The 22,697-nt window shown below is 36.8% G+C and overlaps 1 protein-coding gene across 1 annotated transcript in view; it reads right to left on the reverse strand.

Moving 5' to 3' along the window:
• Positions 1–22,697, reverse strand: part of CCDC73 (coiled-coil domain containing 73) — a 60,515-nt gene that overhangs the window by 37,468 nt on the left and 350 nt on the right. The window contains exons 2-5 of the mRNA XM_023756397.1: positions 12,644–12,715; positions 9,316–9,387; positions 5,361–5,396; positions 4,368–4,442 (exon numbers count right to left, since the gene is read on the reverse strand). Of these exons, the coding sequence (XP_023612165.1) occupies positions 4,368–4,442; positions 5,361–5,396; positions 9,316–9,387; positions 12,644–12,715 (255 nt within the window). The remainder of the gene's footprint in view (positions 1–4,367; positions 4,443–5,360; positions 5,397–9,315; positions 9,388–12,643; positions 12,716–22,697) is intronic.

Here is a 22,697-nt window from a genome sequence, read left to right on the forward strand (position 1 = left end):
ACATGCTACATGAAGGATAATTTTACTAGTGTCAGGACCTAACTACCTTCTCTCTTCTTATATTCCATCATCTGCTCAAAACCATCCCAAATTTTAATACGCTTTATGCCTTAATTATACAGTAATCTATTTTCCCTGGAGTTTTTAATCACGTCCTACTTTTGTGTTGTTGTTGAAGCAAGACAAAGGATTTTTTACTACATCACTAATATCATCCAATCTGAGGCATGAAATCCATTCCCTTATTTTTACTGAAAACATTCTTCTTGGAACTCATTGACATTTTGTTGTACTTAATTTTTATTCACTTTGCTACATCAAAGCAACAAAGAAATCCAAAATAAAAACTGCCTAACATCTCAAATAGGGAGAATCTAAACAATGTTAAGACAACTGGATAAGAATCTAGAAAAATACAGACTTAGATTCATATCTCATACTCTGCTACAAAAATAAACTTCAAGTCAACAGAGATGAAATGTAAAATTTTAGTACATAGGAAGTAATAAAAGAAAACCTGGGTAAATCCCTTTATAACTTTGTAGTGGTAAAAGCCTTTCTAACCATTACAAAGCCTAAAAGTCATTAAAAATAAATAATTAATAGCAAAAATTAAACAAAAATCAAAATACAAATGACAAACTGAAGAAACTATCTGGCCCGCCCCAGCATGGCTCAGTGGTTGAGTGCTGACCTATGAACCAGGAGATCATGGTTCCATTCCCGGTCAGACTCCATCCCGTGGGGGGAGTGCAGGAGGCAGCTGATCAATGATTCTCTCTCATCATTGATGTTTCTATCCCTCTCTCCCTCTCCCTTCCTCTCTCTGAAATTGAAAGAAAAAAGTAACAATTTGAAGCTCAGAACACAGACAGCAAGGGCTTATTTGTGAGAAATGTAAAGAATTCATGGGAGTGATAGCAAGACTAGGAGGTCCCAGCACTTACTTACTTACACACACACACACACACACACACACACACACACACACACACACACTTTAACTACTACCTACAATTGAAAATATAGCCCTAGAAGAGCTATAGAGTACAATTAAGGAGCTGCAGCCCTGGCTGGTGTGGCTCAAAAATATTTTGAAACTCTGATACCAAAGCCAGACAAAGATACCACAAGACAAAAAAATTTTGACCAATATCTATGATGAACATAGATGCAAAATTTTTCAATAAAATTCTAACAAACTGAATTCAACAGCATATTAAAAGGATAGTACACCATGACAAGTGCAATTTATCCCTGTGCTACAAAGATAGTCCAACATAGCAAATCCATCGATGTGGTATTTATCACATTAACAGAATGACAAATAATCATGTTCATCTCAATAGATGCAGAAAAAGCCTTTGACAAAATTCATTATCTATTCATAATAAAATCTCTCAACAAAACAGTTATACAAGGAACTTACGTAAACACAAGGCCATCTATAAAAAGCCCACAGTAAAAATCATAATCAATTCAGTATAAGTCAAGGGTACCCATTCTCATCACTTCTATTCAGCACAGTACTAGAAGTCCTTGGCAGAGCAATTAGGCAAGGAAAAAAAAACATCGAAATTAGAAGGAAAAAGTAATACTCTATTTAAAGATAACATGTTCATATATGTAGAAAACTCTAAAGACAACAAAAAATACACTGTTAAAACTAAAAAATGAATTCATTAAAACTACAGGTCACAACATCAACATACAAAAATCTGCCACATTTTTTCTATCTACAAAACACACACAAAATAACCGTAAAGGAAATAAAATTTTAAAAACTGAATTCACAATAGCAATAAAAAAATAACATACTTAGGAATAAATTTAACCAAAGTGGTAAAAGACTGATCACTGAGTATTATGAAACACAGATGAAGAAAATTTTAAGATACAGATAGATGGAAAGACATCCTGTGTTCATGGATGCAAGAATTAATATTGTTAAAATAGTCCTGGCTGGTTTCTTAGTGGTTAGAACATCAGCCCACAGACCAAAAAGGGTCTCGGGTTTGATTCCCAGTCAAGAACATGTACCCCTGTTCTGTTTATTCCCATCCCTGGTTGGCTGCAGGCAACCAATCAATGTGTCTCTCACATCGATGTTTCTCTCTCTTCCTCACTTCCTCCCTCCCTTCCACTCTCTCTAAAAACCAATGGAAAAAATATCCTCTAGTGAGGATTAAAAATATATATATTGTTAAAATGTCCCTATTACCCAAAGTGATCTACAGATTCAATGTCAATCTCTACAGAAATAGAAGAAAACAATCCTAAGATTCATATTGCACCACTAAACACCCTGAACGGCTAAAGCAACTTTGAGCAAGATGAATAAACTGACTTCAAAATATATTTCAAAATTGTGGTAATCAAAACAGTATGATAATGGCATAAAAACAGACATCTTGACCAATGGAACAGAATAGAGATTCCAGAAATAAATCCATGCATCTATTCCAACTGATCTTCAACAAGATCGCCAAGATACATAGTGAGGAAAGGGCAGTCTTCAAAAAACGGTGTTGGATAGTTACATTCAGAAGACTGAAATTGGACCATTATCTCACACCATACACAAAATCTTGCATTATTACAAAAATCAACTAAAAATGTATTAAAGGCTTAAACATAGGATCTCAAACAGTAAAACTACTAGAAGAAAAAAAAAATGGGAAAAGAGCTTCTTGACAACAGTCTAGTGGTTCTCAACCTTCTGGCCCTTTAAATACAGTTCCTCATGTTGTGACCCAATCATAAAATTATTTTCATTGCTACTTCATAACTGTAATGTTGCTACTGTTATGAATCGTAATGTAAATATCTGATATGCAGGATGGTCTTAGGCGACTCCTGTGAAAGGGTCGTTCGACCGCCAAAGGAGTCGCGACCCACAAGTTGAGAACCGCTGGTCTAGGCCAACAAAGGCAAAAACAAACAGGCAAGTGGAATTGTATAAAACTAAAAAGCTTCTGCACAGCAAAGGAAATAATCAACAGAGTGAAAACACAACCTATAGAATGAGAGAAACATCTGCAAATATATCCAAAATATGTCAGGAATTCATATACTCACTAGCAAAACAAAACACAAATAATCTAATTCAAAAATGGACTGAGGACCTGAATAGACATGTCTCAAAAGAAGACACATTGCCCTGACCAGTTTGGCTCAGTGGATAGAGCATCAGCCTGCGGACTGAAGGTCCCAGGTTCGATTCCAGTCAAGGACATGTACCTTGATTGCGGGCACATCCCCAGTAGAGGGTGTGCAGGAGGCAACTGATCGATGTTTCTCTAGCATCGATGTTTCTAACTCTCTATCCCTCTCCCTTCCTCCATGTAAAAAAATCAATAAAATAATTTTTTAAAAAAAGAAGACACATACATGACCAACAGGTATATGCAAATGTGCTCGACATCATTCATCATCAGGGGAATGTAAATCAAACCCACAATGAGGTATCACCTAACTCTGCTTAAACAAGTCCACACTATGGTGTGAATTACCTGATTAAGGTAGTGACTACCAGGATCCTTCAGGGGAATGTAAATCAAACCCACAATGAGGTATCACCTAACTCTGCTTAAACAAGTCCACACTATGGTGTGAATTACCTGATTAAGGTAGTGACTACCAGGATCCTTCCACTGTAAAAATGTATTTTGCTCTCTGTAGTTAATGTTATCTATAGGATGATATTTTGAAATCATGTGAATATCTTCCCTCCAATAATCTTTAATTTACTTTTTAATCTAATTTTAATGTTTGTATTCCCTATCAAAATGTAAGTGCACCAGGGCAGAGATTTTGTCCTTTTTAATCACTGCTGTATCCCCAGTGCTTAGAAAAGTGCTCGGCACATAGACTATATATATATATAAAATCATCATTAGTTGTACACCTCTGTATTCTCTGAGACTGTGAACAACTTAAAGGCAAATGTGATGTTTTGTTCATCTTTGTATTTACAGAAAATAACCATATTATTTAGCAAGTAATAATGACTCAATGTTATTTAAAATTTTAGGAACCATGGGTGAATCTGTCATAGTATACACGCCTGACTTATTTTCCTTTAATACTTTAATCTGTAAAGTATTAAAAACAATATATATCTAATTATATTACTATGAAAAATAATGAAAGTTATTTTAATATTTCTTTTTAAAATAAAAAATGAAGCAAAAATCTTTCTAATTTGAAATTCAAGATTCTAAGATAAAAAGTACTAAATTATATATTATATATCATAGGTGATTTTTTTTATTAGCTTTGCATTGCTAGCTTACATGTTTAAGGATATTTTACTGATACAATGCTAAAATGCCAAATTACTTTTTAAGCAATACTTATTACTTTACCTGTAATGCTTTTAATGTTTCTTTCAATCCTTCTATTTCTTTTTCTTTTATTTCTGTAGCAAGTTGATATTTTCCCTTTAAGTAAAAAACTATATTTCAGTATTTTCCTATGTAAATAATACTATTAATGTGGAAATATAAGAGCTTAAGAACCAAACTCTCCACTGTAAACGTAATACTTCACAGGCTTTACACTTGTATCCACACTACAACTTAAACTTCTAAAGACTTCAAAACATTGTAAAATTACAGTAAGTCGTTTATGAGATTATAAATATCATGAAATGAAAAATCTTATAACAACAAATTTTATCAATACACCATTCTTGAGAACTTATGAATACTGTATAATTAAGTATTTAATTCATATAGCTAGAATAAATATATTCTAATTAACAAAATACAGGTACATTTGTCTTATAAATTTAAGGATATGGGAGAATTTTTAAAAGAAGGTCTTTAGCTAAAAATAACAAACCATAAATTATTAATATAAGTGATATGTTCATTGACATACTCAAAACATGTATTAACTACTAGATAGCTAGGAAAAATGTTTAATGCCAGATGAATTTCTAGGACTGTTTGGAGTTGTGTCCTCTTTTCCAGTTGGTTGGCACCCGGATGACAATCATTTTAATGTTTTTTAAAGAAGGTAATTGCATTAAAAAGCACTAAAAAATATTACACTTAATTGCAGTAGAGTGGAAATAGCATTAATTTGGGGGCTGAAGAGATCTGGGTTCTAGTCCCAACTTTACCACTTCAAAATGGGATACTGAACTTCAGCAAGTCTTGATAGGTCTCAATGTTCTCAACTGCAAAATAACAGTGGTCAAGTAACACGATTCCCTTGGGTTCTTACTGTGTCTAAGATTTTCAGCAATTAACAGTTTCCATTAGTGTATTACTAATGCTCCTTTCCATTATGGCAACAATTGATACTTAAATACATTTAACCATGCTTTAAATTGTTAAAAAATTAATTAATACCTTTTCTTCTTCCAAGGCACACATCTTCATTTGCAACTACAAACAATTATAAAGATTAAAACACAGGTAAGTAAACTGATAACAGTGATTTACACAGTGAGATTATAGATATATTTTACATGATTATTGTTTGAACTTGATAAAATGTGAATATGCTTTTACAATGAATGAGAAAATAAATAATAAAACATGAATGGAAGGAAAAAGCCAGTCAACAAAGGAAATGATTTAGAGACAACAATCATTCTTGAAAGTTTAGTTTTGCCCTCCAGAAGTTTTTTCTTAAATACTTCAGTAATTTGCTATCTACTCATAAATAATAACATAACATTTTCTAAGGGCACACTGTTATGAAATAAATACCATTTGTATTTGCATTGACAATATATCCTGAAAATTTAAAAAATGCATGTAATAGTATAATAAACAATGACTTTTTAAAACAGGAAAACTAAAGTAAACTTTCCAAAAAAAACTAGTTAAATATTCTAAGCACTGCAAGGATATTAGGCAAAGTTGTGTCTGAGCAACATCTTCACTGATACAGCTCCTATGGCAAAGGAAACTAAGGAGAAAATAAATAAATGGGACTATATCAAAATAAAAAGCTTCTGCGCAGTTGAAGAAACCACCAACAAAACAATAAGAAAGCCCACTGCATGGGAGAACATATTTGCCAATGTTATCTACACTAATAAAAGACAAACATGCAAATTGACCGTACCTTCGCTACACCTTAAGCCACGCCCACCAGCCAATCAGAGCGACTATATGCAAATTAACCCAACCAAGATGGCGGCCAGCAGCCATGGAGCTAGAGTAAACAGGAGGCTTAGATGGCCCAGTGATGAAGGAAGCCAAGCTTCCCGCCTGCTGCGGCCGGCTCTGAGCTCCACTCAAGGCAACAAAGTTTCAATTATAGAGGTAAATAAACCCCAGATACCTGCTTTCAGCCGGCCATGGCCATGGAGCTGGAGCGAGCAGGAGGCTTGGGTTGCCCCAGTGATGGAGGAAGCCAAGCTTCCCGCCAGCTGAGGCCGGCTCTGAGCTCCACTCAAGGCAACAAAGTTTCAATTATAGAAGATAAATCCCAGAATAAAAAAATAAATTAAAAAAGGAGAGGCTGGGAGCTTCCGTCACCGGGGAGCTTGGCCAGCCTGAAAACAGCCCTCAGCCCCTCACCCAGACTGGCCAGGCACCCCCAGTGGGGACCCCTTACCCTAAAAGGGGTGTGGCCAGCCTGAAAACAGCCATCAGCCCCTCACCCACGCTGGTCAGGCACCCCAGTGGGGACCCCCACCCTAAAGGGGGTGTGACCAGCTGCAAACAGCCATCAACCAGCCCCTCACCCAGGCTGGCCAGGCACCCCAGTGGGAACCTCCACTCTGAAGGGGGTGTGACCAGCCTGCAAACACCCATCAGCCCCTCACCCAGGCTGGCCAGGCACCCCAGCAGGACCCCTACCCTGATCCGGGACACCTTCAGGGCAAACCAGCCGGCCCCGACCCATGCACCAGGCCTCTATCCTATATAATAAAAGGGTATTATGCAAATTGACCCTAACAGCAGAACGACTGGGAATGACTGATCACTATGACACACACTGACCACCAGGGGGCAGATGCTCAATGCAGGAGCTGTCCCCTGGTGGTCAGTGCGCTCCCACAGGGGGAGCTCTGTTCAGCCACAAGCCAGACTGATGGCTGCCAGCACAGCGGTGGTGGTGGGAGTCCTCTCTCGCCTCCTCAGCAGCACTAAAGATGTCTGACTGCAGCTTAGCCTGCTCCTCTGCTGTAAAGTGGACATCCCCTCAAGGGCTGCCGGGCTGCCAGAGGGATGTCTGACCCCCCCAAGTGCACAAATCTAATAAGGGTCTAACCTCCAAAATGTATAGGGAACTCATACATCTTAACAAAAAGAAGATAAACAATCCAATCAAAATATGGGCAAAGGACTTAGACACTCTTTGAAAGTGGACAACAGAAGGCCAAGAGACATATGAAAACACGCTGAAAGTCACTAATCATCTGAGAGATGCAAATCAAAACGACAATGAGATACCATCTCACATCTGTCAGAATGGCTATCATCAACAAATCAACAAATGACAAGTGATGGAGAGGATGCGGAGAAAAAGGAACCCTCGTGCACTGCTGGTGGGAATGCAGACTGGTGCAGCCAGTGTGGAAAACAGTATGAAGTTTCCTCAAAAAATTAAAAATGAAACTCCAGTTTGACCCAGTAATCCTACTTCTAGGAATATATTCCAAGAAACTAGGAACACCAGTCAGAAAGGACATATACATCCCTATGTTCATAGCAGCACAATTTACAATAGCTAAAATTTGGAAACAGCCTAATTGCCCATCAGCAGACGAGTGGATTAAAAAACAGTGGTACATCTACACAATGGAATATTACACTGCTGTATAAAAGAACTCTTATCATTTGCAACAGCATAGATGGACATGGAGAGCATTATGCTAAGTGAAATAAGTCAGTTAGAGAAAGATAAATATCACATGATCTCACTCATTTGTGGAATATAATGAATAACATAAACTGATGAACAAAAATAGAGACAGAGAAGCATCAAACAGATGTCAAACTTCAGAGGGAAGGCAGGGGAGGGTATGTGTGGAGGGGTAAGAGATCAACCAAAGGACTTGTATGCATGCATATAAGCACACCCAATGGACACAGACAGTAGGGAAGTGAGAGAATGTGCTGGGGGGGGGGTGGCTGGGAGAGTCATTGGGGAAAAAGAGACATATGTATACTATATGTATCCTTTAAACAGTAAGAATTTAAAAAAAAGAAATGAAATTTTTCTTTGGAATTTCTCCATCTAATTTTCTATATGTCTCGTTACATTCTAGAATCCTTAAAAATAAATAAATAATAAATAAATAAAAATCCCAGAGCACTCTCTCCTCTATTCTTGAGATACCTGGATATCCTTATCTAGCTCAAAGTCCCTTGTGATATCAGAGACAAACACTTGCTCTCTCTCCTAAAGAAGATTGTGCTATGTACATTTGGCTTCTGCTTCCTTACCCTTCAATTAAAACTCCCATAATTTTGATGAGGCCAATCTCAGAGTAAAAAAAAGTTTATCATTTGCCTAAATAAATCTATGCTAAAGTATAAATTGCCAATGACTTTAACCCACTAGTGATTTACAGTGTATAGGTTTATTTCTTTTTATACATTTGTTTTTCTAAACACACCTATATGGAGATGAAGACAAAAAGGGGGGGGAATGAATTTTTTAAAAAGTCATGTTGGAAAGGCTATAAGAAAAAACACTTCCAGAGGATATTTTTAAGGAACATATTTCTTACACTTATATTTTCTAACTAGGGACTGAAGAGAGAAATTTGAGGTTGTAAAAAAGAGCTATAGAATTCAAAATAACAAAGGAGTTGCTATTCGGTTCTTTAAAAATATTTTTCTTTTCCTTTTTTTCTATTTTTCTACTAGTCTTACTTAGTTGCTGATGGTTAATATTTATGGAGGCTTCAGTGCATGATAATCACATCCCCTCATCTTTTACATCTCCCTACTTGCAGCTCTGCTTTTCATCAGTGATACAATTCTAGCTTGGGTAAAGAAGTAATGTTGAAAGGGGTAAGATCCTAGAATACTCTAATTAAACAGAGGAAGGGGAAAAGGGAGAGAAAAAGAACACCCACATCATTACCCTGATTTATTCAGAACAGATGAAAACACATCTACAAGAAAATAGTTTTCCCAATTTCTCTCCATAACTAACTCATTCTACCACATTATACTCTTTATTATGTTATGATTCAAAATAACCTTATTCATTTCCTGCTTCCAATAATATGTTTTTGTGTGTGTCTTCAGTGTGTATGGAGAGCAGCTTATAATATTCATAAAGAGGAGATGTTATATTTAATACTATAGTGTTAGTCTATCCATATGAAATTACCTGCTTTTTAAAAACTGCCATTGCTTCTTTGTGTTGCTTTGTTAATGTTTCCTTTTGATTCTGAAGAGTTTCCTATTTTAAAAAATGATAAAAAGTTAAGACATAAATTCTAGCAACTCTTTCAGTTTAAACTTTAATTGGCTTCACTATGTAAATAAAAGTTAAGTATATTTGTTGCATATATAATTTCATGCTCTTGAAATGCAATTTTAAACCAATTTTATGATTTTTTTACTGTTGTGGAATCATCTAACAATTATTTTGCTTCCAGCTGCTTCTTTATGATAAAACTAGAGACCCAGTGCATGAATTCGTGCACGAGTGAAGTCCCAAGGCCTGGCCAGCGATCGGGGCCAATCAGGGCTGGCTGGCCATGGGAGGTTGGCTGTGGGAGCGCACTAACCACCAGTGGGCAGCTCCTGCATTGAGCATCTGCCCCCTGGTGATCAGTGTGTGTCATAGCAACTGGTCACAAGGGTCATTAGGCTTTTATATATCTACTAGAGGCCTCTTGCACAAAGAGATTCGTGCAATAGGCCTTCCTTCCCCTGGCTGCCGGCACCGGTTTTCCTCCAGCACCTGGGACCCAGGCCTTCGCTCCGGCTGCAGCGGAGAAGCCAAACCTCTTCAGTCTTTAGTCGTCTTCAGTCTTTAGTCTTCGTTCGGGCCGGAGCCTTCAGTCTTCGCTCCACGCCTACATATGCAAATTAACCGCCATCTTTGTTGGGTTAATTTGCATACTCATCCTGATTGGCTGGCGGGCGTAGCAGAGTGATGCCAATTTGCATGTTTCCCTTTTATTAATGTAGATACATTGCTTTATTAAAATTTAAACTCTAAACATAGCTTGCTGCAAAGCTTTCTTCAAGAAAATATCTTTCATCAAAAGTTATTAACATTCCTTGTACACAAGCAGACTGTAGTCTTAGAATTGCCAAATAAACCAATTTTATGATCTAGGCACAAATGTTCATATAGCAACATATGATTCTTTAAATACAATGAAATACTACTAAGTTTTTACAAAACCATAGCTATCACAGGGCATTTAAAATTTTTAATTTTATTTTTCAGTTAGTTTACATTCAATACTATTTTGTGTTACTTTCAGCTGTACAGCTTAGTGGTTAGACAATCATATATTTTACAAAGTGTTCCCCCTGCTATTTCCAGTACCCATTTGACACTGTACATAGTTATTACAATATTATTAACAATATTCCTTATGTTGTACTTTACATCCCTGTGACTATTTTGTAACTACCATTTTGTATTTTTTAACCCTTTTGCCTTTTTCTCCCAGCCCCCCAACTCCCCTCCCCTCTGGCTACCATTAGTTTGTTCTCTGTATCTATGAGTCTGTTTCAATTTTGTTTGTTTATTCTGTCCTTTAGATTCCACTAAGTGAAATCATACTGTATTTGTCTTTCTCTGATTGGCTTATTTCACTTAGCATAATACTCTCTAGATCCATCCATGCTGTCACAAATATTAAGATTTTATCCTTTTTATGCCTAAATAACATTCCATTGTATATATGTACCACCACTTTTTTATCCACTCGTCTATTGATGGGCACTTGGGCTGCTTCCACAATCTGGCAATTATAAATAATGCTGCAATGAACATAAGGGTGCATGTATTCTTTCAACTTAGTGTTTTTGGTTTCTTTGGATACATACTCAGGAGTGAAACCACTGGATCATAAGGCAATTCCACATTTAATGTTTTGAGGAGCCTCCATACTGCTTACCACAGTGGCTGCACCAACCTGCATTCCCAACAACAGTGCATGAGGGTTCCCTTTTCTCCACATCCTCACCAACACTTGTTTGATGATTTACTGAGGATAGCCATTCTGACAGGTGTGAGGTGATACCTCATTGTGGTTTTAGTTTGCATTTTTCTGATGATTAGTAACATTGAGCATCTTTTCATATGTATCTTGGCCAACTGTTTGCCCACTTTGGAGAAGTGTCCATTTGGGTCCTTTACCCATTTTTTAAATGGATTGTTTGTTTTTATGGTGTCAAGTTGTATAAGTTCTTTATATATTTTGGATATTAACCCCTCATCTACTGTACTATGGCAAATATCTTCTCCCATTCAGTAGGTTGTCTTTTCATTGTTGATGGTTTCCTTTGCTATGCAAAAACTTTTAGTCTGATGCAGTCCCATTTGTTTATTTTTTCTTTTGTTTCCCTACCCAAGGAGATATAGCAGAAAAAATATTGCTAAGAGAAATATCAGAGATTTTACTCTACCACAGGGCATTTTTGAAAAAAATCCACATACATGATTCCATTTCTTTTTTCCCTTCCCTCCCCACCCTTTTTGGTAGAAGTTCTATGTTCTGTCCTTCAGATTCAAGATAACATTATATTTTTTCTTCTATTTTTATCAAATAATCCTCTTAATTTAAAACTATTAGGCCTAAAAGTAGCAACCACTTTCAAATATTTCTGTTATTTGACTCCATGTCTCTTAATATATGTTGATTAAACAATGTAAAAGTTTATCTATTGATCTCCTATTATGATAGTTTAGCTTTCTTGTACAGTCATTAACCTACATCTCCTCCCTCTATTCTTCCAACAGTTATATAAAAATTGTGGCTTAAGTTAAATAGTATTTTTACACTCTATGTAATTTTTATTCAATGCAGAGTCATATAAGCATATCACAATTACATTTCTACTCTCACACAACTTTTATTTCTCCAGAAGTTAGCAATTACTTTAAAATATTTTAATTCTCATAGCTAATTTTTAATAATTATCCTCTGCCGCTTGAATTCTGATTCTTTTATGTTACCTCCTGTTCCTATTTCAATATTGCCAAATAGTGAGAAGGGCCATCATAATTAATCTTTCATTATTTAGTGGTTAAGATTACGTTGGTGGAAAGGCACAAGAAGCATTATAAAAATGCTTTTAATATAGATAAGGCTAGAGAGAAAATCAGATCTAATATTCTTTTTATAAAAAAAAAATTTGGTTACAGTATATAACAACAACCTAGGAACACATGTACAGTTCTGAGGTTTCACTTCTTAAAAAAATATTTTGACTCCTCTAAAACATACAATATATTTCTCAGATGTGAAATAGTTCAGTTTTCAGCATTATACTCACTATTATTCTTAGTTATTTTATCAGAAAGTCTGAATAAAAATTATTCTCAATTTTTTGGATGCCCAAATGTTAACAGTTTTAGTGGGAACTTTAATATGTTGAATATGTTTAGAAAATTAACTTTGCAATCAAAGATTAGAATACATTTAAAAACAATTGCTAAGAATGCTAATCTGAGAAAAAAATATACTCACATTTTGCCATTTAAGTTCTTGTGTCTCCACAATAATTTTACCAATCTGCTCTTCATATTGAATTTCTGCTTCCTACATCAAAAAGAAGAAGAAAGATGTTAGGGAAATTAAGACCTTAAATCTTCCAGTTTTAGCTCTTTCTATAGAGATAAAAAGAGCATGTTCTAACCCTTACAACAAGAAAAAAACTGAACAAATTGCAAATTTGCTTACCTGAGACATAAACTACTGAGTACTGATAAGAAACCTCAGCTAAAAGATCTTAATAAATTGCTAAAGACAGAATGTGGGCTAGTGTAAGATTGTGAATCCCCTGAGGGGCCCCAAAGTAAGGAAGTTTATACCTTCTACCAGGCTTTTTTTATTTTTATTTTTTTCTAGGAAGCCCACTAGATACTTACAGGGAAGGATGGGGAAAATCCTGAGAACACTTCCTCTGGTGGTACTGGCTGGGAAAAAGAGCAATTATAAGTCACCTTCTCTATTTCCCCTCCAGACCAAAAACCTTAATCTGTTGGGGAAAGAACAAAAAACAAAACAAAACAAACCCACAAAACAACAACAGCACTAAAGCTAAGGACACTAGTGGAACTGACTCAGGGGAAGGGAACTAACAGCCACAACTGAAAACTCTACCTTCCTTATCTCCCCTAAGGAACAAAAGTCTAATCTACAGAGGGAAGGGCAATAAAAACTGCAGCACGAGAGCACCCGTGGAAACCCACTGCAGGTAGGAGAGAAGAAGGCTAGGAAAATAAAACAGCTCTAGGAGGAGCAGGAATACAGGCTACATTCAGCATTAAATATGAGGGAGGGATCAAAACTCTTGTGAAGACCCCACCCTGATAATCAGCCTTAATAAGAACATCAGAGAAGGCCCTGTTCTCCCACCTACTATAACCACCCCCACTAACAAGAAGAGGAGCTGCAAAGACAGACTCTCTGGGAAGCAGCACAAAGGAAAGGAAAAGGCCCAAAGCCAGACAGGAAGCAGTTATGTAGAAACCCCCTTTGATTCTGTTTAAAATAATGTAATACTCCAGAATTAGTCCACACCATAACACAAGGTATCACTGGAGAAATCTAAAGCTTCTGTTGAAAACTTCAAAAGGCAGACTTGAAAACTGCCTGGTTGAGTACTGAAGGTGTGCCACACACACATACAGGGAGCCCTTCTGCAAAGACTGGGAGGTGTGTGCTTTTTCCCTTTGGCCCCATGTATTTAGGGAAATCTCTGTCAAGCAAAGCTGATAAGCTAAAAAAGCACAATGATGACTTCAATAGCCATATATTACAAAAACTGCAGTCTTTACAAAATTATTTCAGAAATGTCAAAAACAAATAATGACAAGCAGCAATCTTGGTGAGAAAGAGAAAACTGATTTCTAGGGTTGCCACGTATTCAAAAGGGTCATGTCTAGTGTTAAACAAAATATTACAAGGCATGGAAAAAAAACAACAACAGGAAAGTGTGATCCATACACAGGAAAGAAATGAAGAGGAACTGTCCTTGAGCAATTACAGATGATGAACTTACTAGACAAAGACTTTAAATGAACAATTTTAACTATGCTCAAGAGCTAAAAGAAACCATATACAAAGATACTGCAGCCACTAAAAAGTTCATAAGAAATGCTATGAACAAGGTCATGCTCTTAAATTTGACAAGTTACAGAAATACACCAATTCTTCAAAAACCATAAAACTACCAAACCTCAACCAAGGTGATATAGACAATCTAAATAGCTCTACAACCATTAAGTTAATAGCTCCTAAATAAAGAAGTTTCCAGGCCAGATGGTTTCAGTGAAGAACTCTACCAAATATTTCAAGACTAGAGGCATGATGCATGAAATTCGTGCAAGAGTGGGCCTTCCTTCCGCTGGCTTCCGGCACAGGCTTCCCTCTGGCACCCGGAACTGGGCTTCCCTCACAGCCCCAGCTTCATCTGGAAGGTTGCCCGGAAGCTCATCTGGTCTAATTAGCGTATTATGCTTTTATTATTATAGATAAATTAACACTACGTTCACACAGACTCTTCCAGAAAAATACAACAGGAACACACTGCAACTCATTTTATAAGACCTGTTTACTGTGACACCAAAACCAAACATAGATAATACAAAAAATTAAACTAAAACCAGGATCTCTGAGAAGTTTTGACAAAAAGAAATTCTCAATACCATATTAGCAAATGAAATCCAACAATGTCTAAAAAATTATACACCATGATCAAGTAGAATGTTTTTTAAATTATTTTTATTAATTTCAGAGAAAGGAAAGGAGAGGGAGAGAGGGATAGAGACATCAATGATGAGAATCACTGGTCAGCACTTTTTGATTTATTTAATCTTAGGTTTAATTTTATGAGGTGAGTATTCTTATCATCACCATTTTATAGATGAAGAAACTGGGTTAGCAAGAGGATAAGTAACTTGCCTAAAGTCACATACTAGGTAAACCTAGATGATCTATCTCCAGAGTCTCCTTAACACGCATTATATTACCTTTAAAAGACCATGGGTTCTGTAGAACAATATGGATTATGATATATGTATCACATATATTTCCTTCAAAAACTTCAGAATTTAATCTTCATATTCCACAAAAGTTAGAAAACCACCCTAAATAATATTAACTATTTTAAACATGTAAATATATTCTGCTTGTTTGTTAGAACATGTCAAAAAAACTAGAAATATTTGTTGAATGAAAAATAGAATTTTAAGAATTGCTGTATATGTTTTAATATTAATATTTTTCTATTTTAGAAATCACTGTAATAGATTAAGTTGGCTAATATGAAAACAGTAGTTTAAATACTACTTAGGAAAGAGGTTTTTAAAAATATGAACTTTTAGGTTCTCCCCTATATATCAGATTTTTTAATCTAGAATACTTTGTAGCTAATCAAACCAAGAAACTATCTGAAAGAGTGATTAGTATTTTATTAGACAACATGAGAAACTGAATTGGGCAATTTCGTAGGAGGTGGATTATGAGTTTGAAAAAGAAAATAAAGTACCCGTTACAGTTTTGGCTGCTTGGACATGTGCCTGCTGTACATACTATGTCCCTAAATCTGTTCAGGGTCAAGAATTGAAGAGGTCTGACCAATACACAGCCCATCTTGTAAAACTACAGCCTGAAGCAAGCACTTTTTAAAAAGCATGACACTTTCTAAAGGTTATAAAGAGTAAATAAACCATCAAATTACTCCTCTTTTATTGTTTTTATAAAACACTTAAATCCTTGTAGTCCTAAGGCAGCTAATAAAAAATAAACACTTTTAAGGTTCGATATTCTTGGATACTTTATTGAAGTTACAGATGGGATTTTCTCACCAAATTTAATATTTTTTTATTCATTAACAATTTAATAAGAACTTTTATTAATAACTTTTGAAAGCTGCTTAAAGAATGCATGGAAAATAAAAAGTTCCAAAAAAGTAAATTTTTAATAGAAAGCATGAAGTAAATTTAAAATCCTAATATAGAAGAATATTATAATGTTACTTTCAGCAATGTGAATAACACCCATTGTATCAGCTTTCCATGTAGTATAAACACATACATTCTACAAATCATTATAATCACAGAGCTGTATGATTCCACTCATAGCATAACTAATTTTAAGGGACACTGAAGTGCTGCTTTACCACATATTGTACCATTAATTGCCCAGTTTTCTTTCACGATTTCCTTAGCAAATCATTGCTATTCTAGATACCCAAATTTCCATTGGCTTTTATTTATTGCTAATGTAAAATTCCAAGATTTACTTCTGTTTAGATATTTAATAAATTTAAAGTGTCCTTTCTCTGAACTCCCACAATGGTTTCTTCATAATCCATAATACACACTATGTGAGAGTATAGTGATTGATTTGTATGGTATGTTTTGACTATTAAAATTTAAACTCTTTTAGAGCAAGACTGAGTAGTTTTTTCAAATGTTATCAAATAAATGCATATTTTAAAGTTTGAAAGTTCTGTGATAGAAGTCTTTCATTCCCATTGTATAGATAATCTAGCTTAAAAATACTTAAAAATCTGGTTTATAAACTTTCAATCCACTACCAATATTTAGGATCTAATAGATTTTACATTAAACTCTTTTTAAAAAATATATTTTTATTGATTTCAGAGAGGAAGAGAGAGAGAGAGAGAGAGAGAGAGAGAGAGAGAGAGAGAGAGAAACATCAATGATGAGAATCATTGATTGGCTGCCTCTTGCACTCTCCACCCTGGGGATTGAACCTGCAACCTGGGCATGTGCCTTGACTGGGAATCAAACAATGACCTCCTGGTTCATAGGTCGATGATCAACCAACTGAGCCACGCCAGTGGGGCTACATTAAAGTCTTCAATAATTGGAAGAGTTAACAGTACAGGGCCCATTGTTTTCTATAATGGCAACAATTTTCTGAAGCTGAATCAGATATAGGTTGAACTGAAGACATAGGTTCTCCAGTTCAATACAATTCCTACCCTATTCCTATCATATGCCACTACCTGAATCCAAAGGAAGTTGAATTTGTGACCCTTCTGCTATTGTTCATCCCTACTCATCAGTTATTCTGTCTATCAGATAAAGGAATTTACCAGAAATGGTGTCTAACTTCTAAAAAGCACACATTATGAATTCAACATAAACTTTTTTTGTTGATTCAGATTGTTTATCTGTAGGTAATTATAATTTAAAATTCTTTTCCCCCAATACAATATTATAATTGCCAAATTAGATCCATAATGGAAAAAATGAGTAAAGTCCCCTTTCTCTTTTGCTAATTCCAGCATAGGTAAGTAGTAAAATGTAGTTCAATTGGGTAATAAATCTCTTTCTTTGACTTTATTACCTATTGTGTTCACTTTTTTGAAGAAACTTTACTATCTAACCCTCTACTATATTGACCAAGTTTATGTTGACTGCATTATTCATTCTAGTTAACTTATTAAATATATATTAATGGAAGAACATTAGACAAGGAGCAAAGAGATCAGAATATCAGTCTCTTAAAATTCTCTGGATTTTAGGTTGGACTAACAGTGATGGCGAATCTTTTGAGCTCGGCGTGTCAGCATTTTGAAAAACCCTAACTTAACTCTGGTGCCGTGTCACATATAGAAATTTTTTGATATTTGCAACCATAGTAAAACAAAGATTTATATTTTTGATATTTATTTTATATATTTAAATGCCATTTAACAAAGAAAAATCAACCAAAAAAATGAGTTTACGTGTCACCTCTGACACGCATGTCATAGGTTCGCCATCACTGGACTAGACGCTATCTCAGGCCACTTCCACCTCTAAAATTTCATGATCCTGCAAAAAGACTGATTATTTAGAATACATCTCTAAGATCATACAGAAAATGAAAGCAAAAAGAGATGATTCTGACAATTGCCATTCACCCATTCACTAGGGGCTGAGAAAGTGAGGCAGTTCTACCAGCAGTTTTCTGAGGATTGACTTAGTGTTCAGGACCCCACAAAGACGAGGGATTTTGGAAAATATCCCAGGATTTTAGTTGGAAGTCCAAAGAGCTACACTCTTAGAGGGTGGAAATAAACTAACCCTTACAAAAATAGTAACTGAGCCTCCAGTGACCTCAATCTCTGATAGGTAAGATGATCTGCCCATCCTTACTTCCAGAAGCAAAGTAAACCTCTCTAGAGGAAGACAGCATGTAAAGCCTCCAATTTTCTTTGCAATTTTTCATACACAAAGTCATTTAATCAAAATTCACTCTACATTTCAGAAAATAAGGTCAAATAACAAAAAATCGTGAGAGAAAAAACAGATAGTAGAAATGTATCTACAAGTCCAGATATCAGAGTTTATAGCCATAGACGTTAAGATATATAAAATAACATGCTCAAAAATACATAATAAAATGAAATTCAGCAGAGAATTGAAAATTACAAAAGAACCAAACAAAATTTAGAAATGAAAAATACAAGAAATAAAATTAAGAGCTCAATAGCTTGAGTATGTCAGCCGATTAAATAAGTGGAAGAGAATATTAGTGAACTAAAAGGACAGAAGAAAATAACCACACTAAAACATGAACAGAAAAAGGAAAATATAGACAAAAAATCAGTAATGATATGGGAGATGTGAACAAGATTAACAAAGTTGGCCAAATTCATATTCATAGAACACTACACCAAAGAAATAGAGAACACACATTATTTTCAAGTTCATCAATGTTGGAATATTTACCAAAATTGATCATATGCTTGACTAGAAAGCAAAGCTCCACAAATACTAAGTGACTGAAATTATATAGAGCGTATTATCTGATACAGTAGAATTATGCTAGAAATCATTTTTTTAAAGTTAACAAAAATAACATTCTCAAATATTTGTAAAAGCAGTAATACATTTCTAAATAACTCATGGGTTCAAAAAGAAATTCTAATGAAAATTAGAAAATAATTTGAACTGAATGATAATGAAAATAAAATATGTAAAAATTGTGTGACCAGCTAAAACCATGCTGAGAGAGGTTTACAGCTTTAAATCCTTTGTTAGAAAAACAAAGTTAAAATTAACTAAATATCCATCACTAAAACTTCAAAACAAAAAGAACAAAAAATTAAGTAAAATAAAAAATAAAGCTAAAAGAGATCAATAAAATAAATACACAATAGAATCAGAAAAACCAAATTTAATTTCTTGAAAATACTAACACAATTGGTAAACCCTTAGAGAGAATGATCCAAAATTCCTACTCATTCATAAAATCTCTGTATATCATCATACCTGACCACCATCTTTTCATTAAGGAAGGATAATCTCTATTTCAAAGACTATAAAATTATTTCTTATATTTTCTAGTATATTTTTTCTTTACATTTGATATTTGTACTAGTGGCCCGGTGCACAGAATTCGTGCACGGGGGAGGGGGATGTTCCTTAGCCTGGCCTGCACCCTCTCCAATCTGGGACCCCTCGAAGGATGTCCTACTGCCAGTTTATAGGGATCGGGCCTACACCAGCAGTTGGACATCCCTCTTGCAATCCGGGACTGCTGGCTCCTAACTGCTCACTTGCCTGCCTGCCTGCCTGCCTGCCCCTAACCACTCTGCCTACCGGCCTGCTTGCCCCCAATTGCCCCCCATGCCAGTGTGATTGCCCCCAACTGCCTCCCCTGCCAGCCTGCTCACCCCCAACTGCCCCCTGCTGGCCTGCTCGCCCCCATCTTCCCTCCCCACTGGCCTGCTCACCCCCAACTGCCCTCCTGCTGACCTGCTCACTCCAAACTTCCCCCCCCTGCTGTCCTGATCACCTCCAACTAATCCCCACTGGTGGCCTGCTTGCCCCCAGCTGGCCCCCCCTGGTCTGCTTACCCCCAACGGCCCCACCCCCCACCAGCCTGATCACCCACAACTGCCCTCCCCTCTTGGCCTCTAACTGCCTCCACCTCGGCCCCGCCACCATGGCTTTGTCCAGAAGAACGTCCGGAAGGTCTCCTGGAAGTAATCCCAGTCTAATTTTCATATTACCTTTTTATTAGTATAGAGGCCTGGGCACGGGTTGGGGCTGGCTGGTTTGCCCTGAAGGGTGTCCTGGAGCAGGGTGGGGGTTCCCTTGGGGCGTGGGGTGGCGTTGGTGAGGGGCCTGTGGTGGTTTGCAGGCCAGCCATGCCCCCATGGGGGTGAGGGTCCCTACTGGTGGGGTGTGGCCAGCCTGGGTGAGAGGCTGAGGGCTGTTTTCAAGCTGGCCACACCCCCTTCAGGGTGGGGGTCCCCGCTGGGGTGCCTGGCCAGCCTGGGTGAGGGGCTGATGGCTGTTTGCAGGCTGGCCACGGCCCCCAGCAACCTAAGTTCCCAGCCCCTCCTTTTTTTCTTTTTTTTTTTCAGCGCCTCCTTGAGCGGAGGGAAGCAGGTATCTGGGATTTATTTACCTTCTAAAACTGAAACTTTGTAGCCTTGAGCAGAGGCCAGGGCGGGCAGGAAGCTTGGCTTCCTCCATCGCCGGGGGCAACCCAAGCCTCCTGCTCGCTCCAGCTCCATGGCCACCGCCATCTTGGTTGGGTTAATTTGCATACTCGCTCCTGATTGGCTGGTGGACATGGTTTGTGGATGTTTCTCTTTTATTAGTGTAGATGTAAAGTATGTATGAATTGTCCAAGTGCCATGTATTGACTTCCTTCCTTTCCCCACTGGATTTATTCTCTTACTAATCTATTTGTTCCTGCAACAATATCACATTTTTAATTATTACAGTACTAGAGGCCCGGTGCACGAAATTTGTGCACTGGGGGGTGGGAGGGGAGGTGTCCCTCAGCCTGGCCTGCGCCCTCTCCCAGTCCAGGAACCCTGCAATCATTCACCCAGCAGAGGGAGGCCCCACGGGAGGCCCCACCCACCCACTGCAGCGCTGCCCGGTAGCCTGGGCCTCCCTCTTTGGGTGATTGCAGAGCCCCCCGATTGACTGCCCCGCTGGCCAGTGGCCTGGGCCTCCCTCTGCAGGATGATCATGGGGTGATGGCGGGGCCCCCCGACCAATCACATCGCACACACTTTAGCTGGCCTGGCGACAGTACATGTCATAGCGTGGTCGTCTTGAAGGTCATTTTGCTGTTTGGCCATTTAGCCAATTTGCATATTACGCTTTTATTATTATAGATTGGAGAAGCCTTTAATATCTGATAGAGCAAGTAGCAATTCTTTTTTTTATTTTCTATCTATACTCATGCATTTTTTTCTAGCTAATGACATGTGACATATAACATTGTATTAGTTAAGGTGTATAACGTGTATATATTAATATATTTTCTTATATATTTAACTTTAGAATCATTTTGCCAAATTCTAAAAAACATCTCACTGGTTTTTTATTGGCATAGCACTAAATTTTTGAGTCCTATCTTGGTCTGTTCAGGCTGCTACAACAAAATGCCATAGACTAGGTGACTTATAAACAACAGAAACTTATTTCTCATGGTTCTGGAGACTGGAAGTATGAAATCAGGGTGCCTACATGGTCAGGTTCTGTGTCTGGTGAGAACAGCTTCCCTGTTCATAACTGCATGCAGCAAAAAGGGCTAGAGCTCTGTTGGGCCTCATGACCTAATTACCTACCAAAGCCCCACCTCTTAATTCCATCATACTGGAAATTAGGTTTCAACAAATGTATATTGGGGGGACACAAACATTCAGACCATAGCAGATCCTTTGAAGAAACCTCTAGAAATGAAAAATGTAATCCTGGAAAATAAAAACTCATCAAGGTTAGATAGCAGGAAAAAAAACATTTGAAAAGACAATTAGGAAACAACAAAATGAATTACACATGCAATAAATGAAAAAATATAAAAACTATAAAAGAGTTAAGAGTCATAAAAGATAGAATGGGCCATGACCGGTTTGGCTCAGTGGATAGAGCTTCGGCCTGCGGACTGAAGGGTCCCGGGTTCAATTCCGGTCAAGGGCATGTACCTTGGTTGCAGGCACATCCCCAGTGGGAGGTGTGCAGGAGGCAGCTGATCAATGTTTCTCTCTTATCGATGTTTCTAACTCTCTCTCCCTCTCTCTTCCTCTCTATAAAAAATCAATAAATTATATTTTAAAAAAAAAGATAGAATGGTATGATTCAATATGCTACCTAAGGGGAGTTCCAGAACAAGGTAATAGAAGAAAAGAAATAAGGGAAGGCAACACTCAAAAAGATCACAGCTAAAAATTTTCCTACAAAAGGAGTCCCAAGAAACACTGAACAGCTTTGAACAATAGCGATCTCCTGCTAAAATTTTTATACTAGATGTCTCTTTCCTAAAAATTTCAGGGTTATCACTTTAAAACTAAGAATATTTTATTCTTTGAACTCAGAATACTTACTATATACATTTATTTTGTCAATTATGTGTTATCTTGTTTCATCATTTAATCATTTCATAGGTACCTAACTCATAACCTTAACAAAAATGTAATCTCCTAAAGAATAGTTTTTTAAATCATCCATAGTGTCTAACTATAGTGCTATCTATGCATTCCAAGGTACTCAACAAATATTAGCTGATTTATCAAGTATGTAACAAACTG

Source organism: Myotis lucifugus, unplaced genomic scaffold, assembly GCF_000147115.1.
Source record: "Myotis lucifugus unplaced genomic scaffold, Myoluc2.0 scaffold_92, whole genome shotgun sequence".
Taxonomy (NCBI): Eukaryota; Metazoa; Chordata; class Mammalia; order Chiroptera; family Vespertilionidae; genus Myotis; species Myotis lucifugus.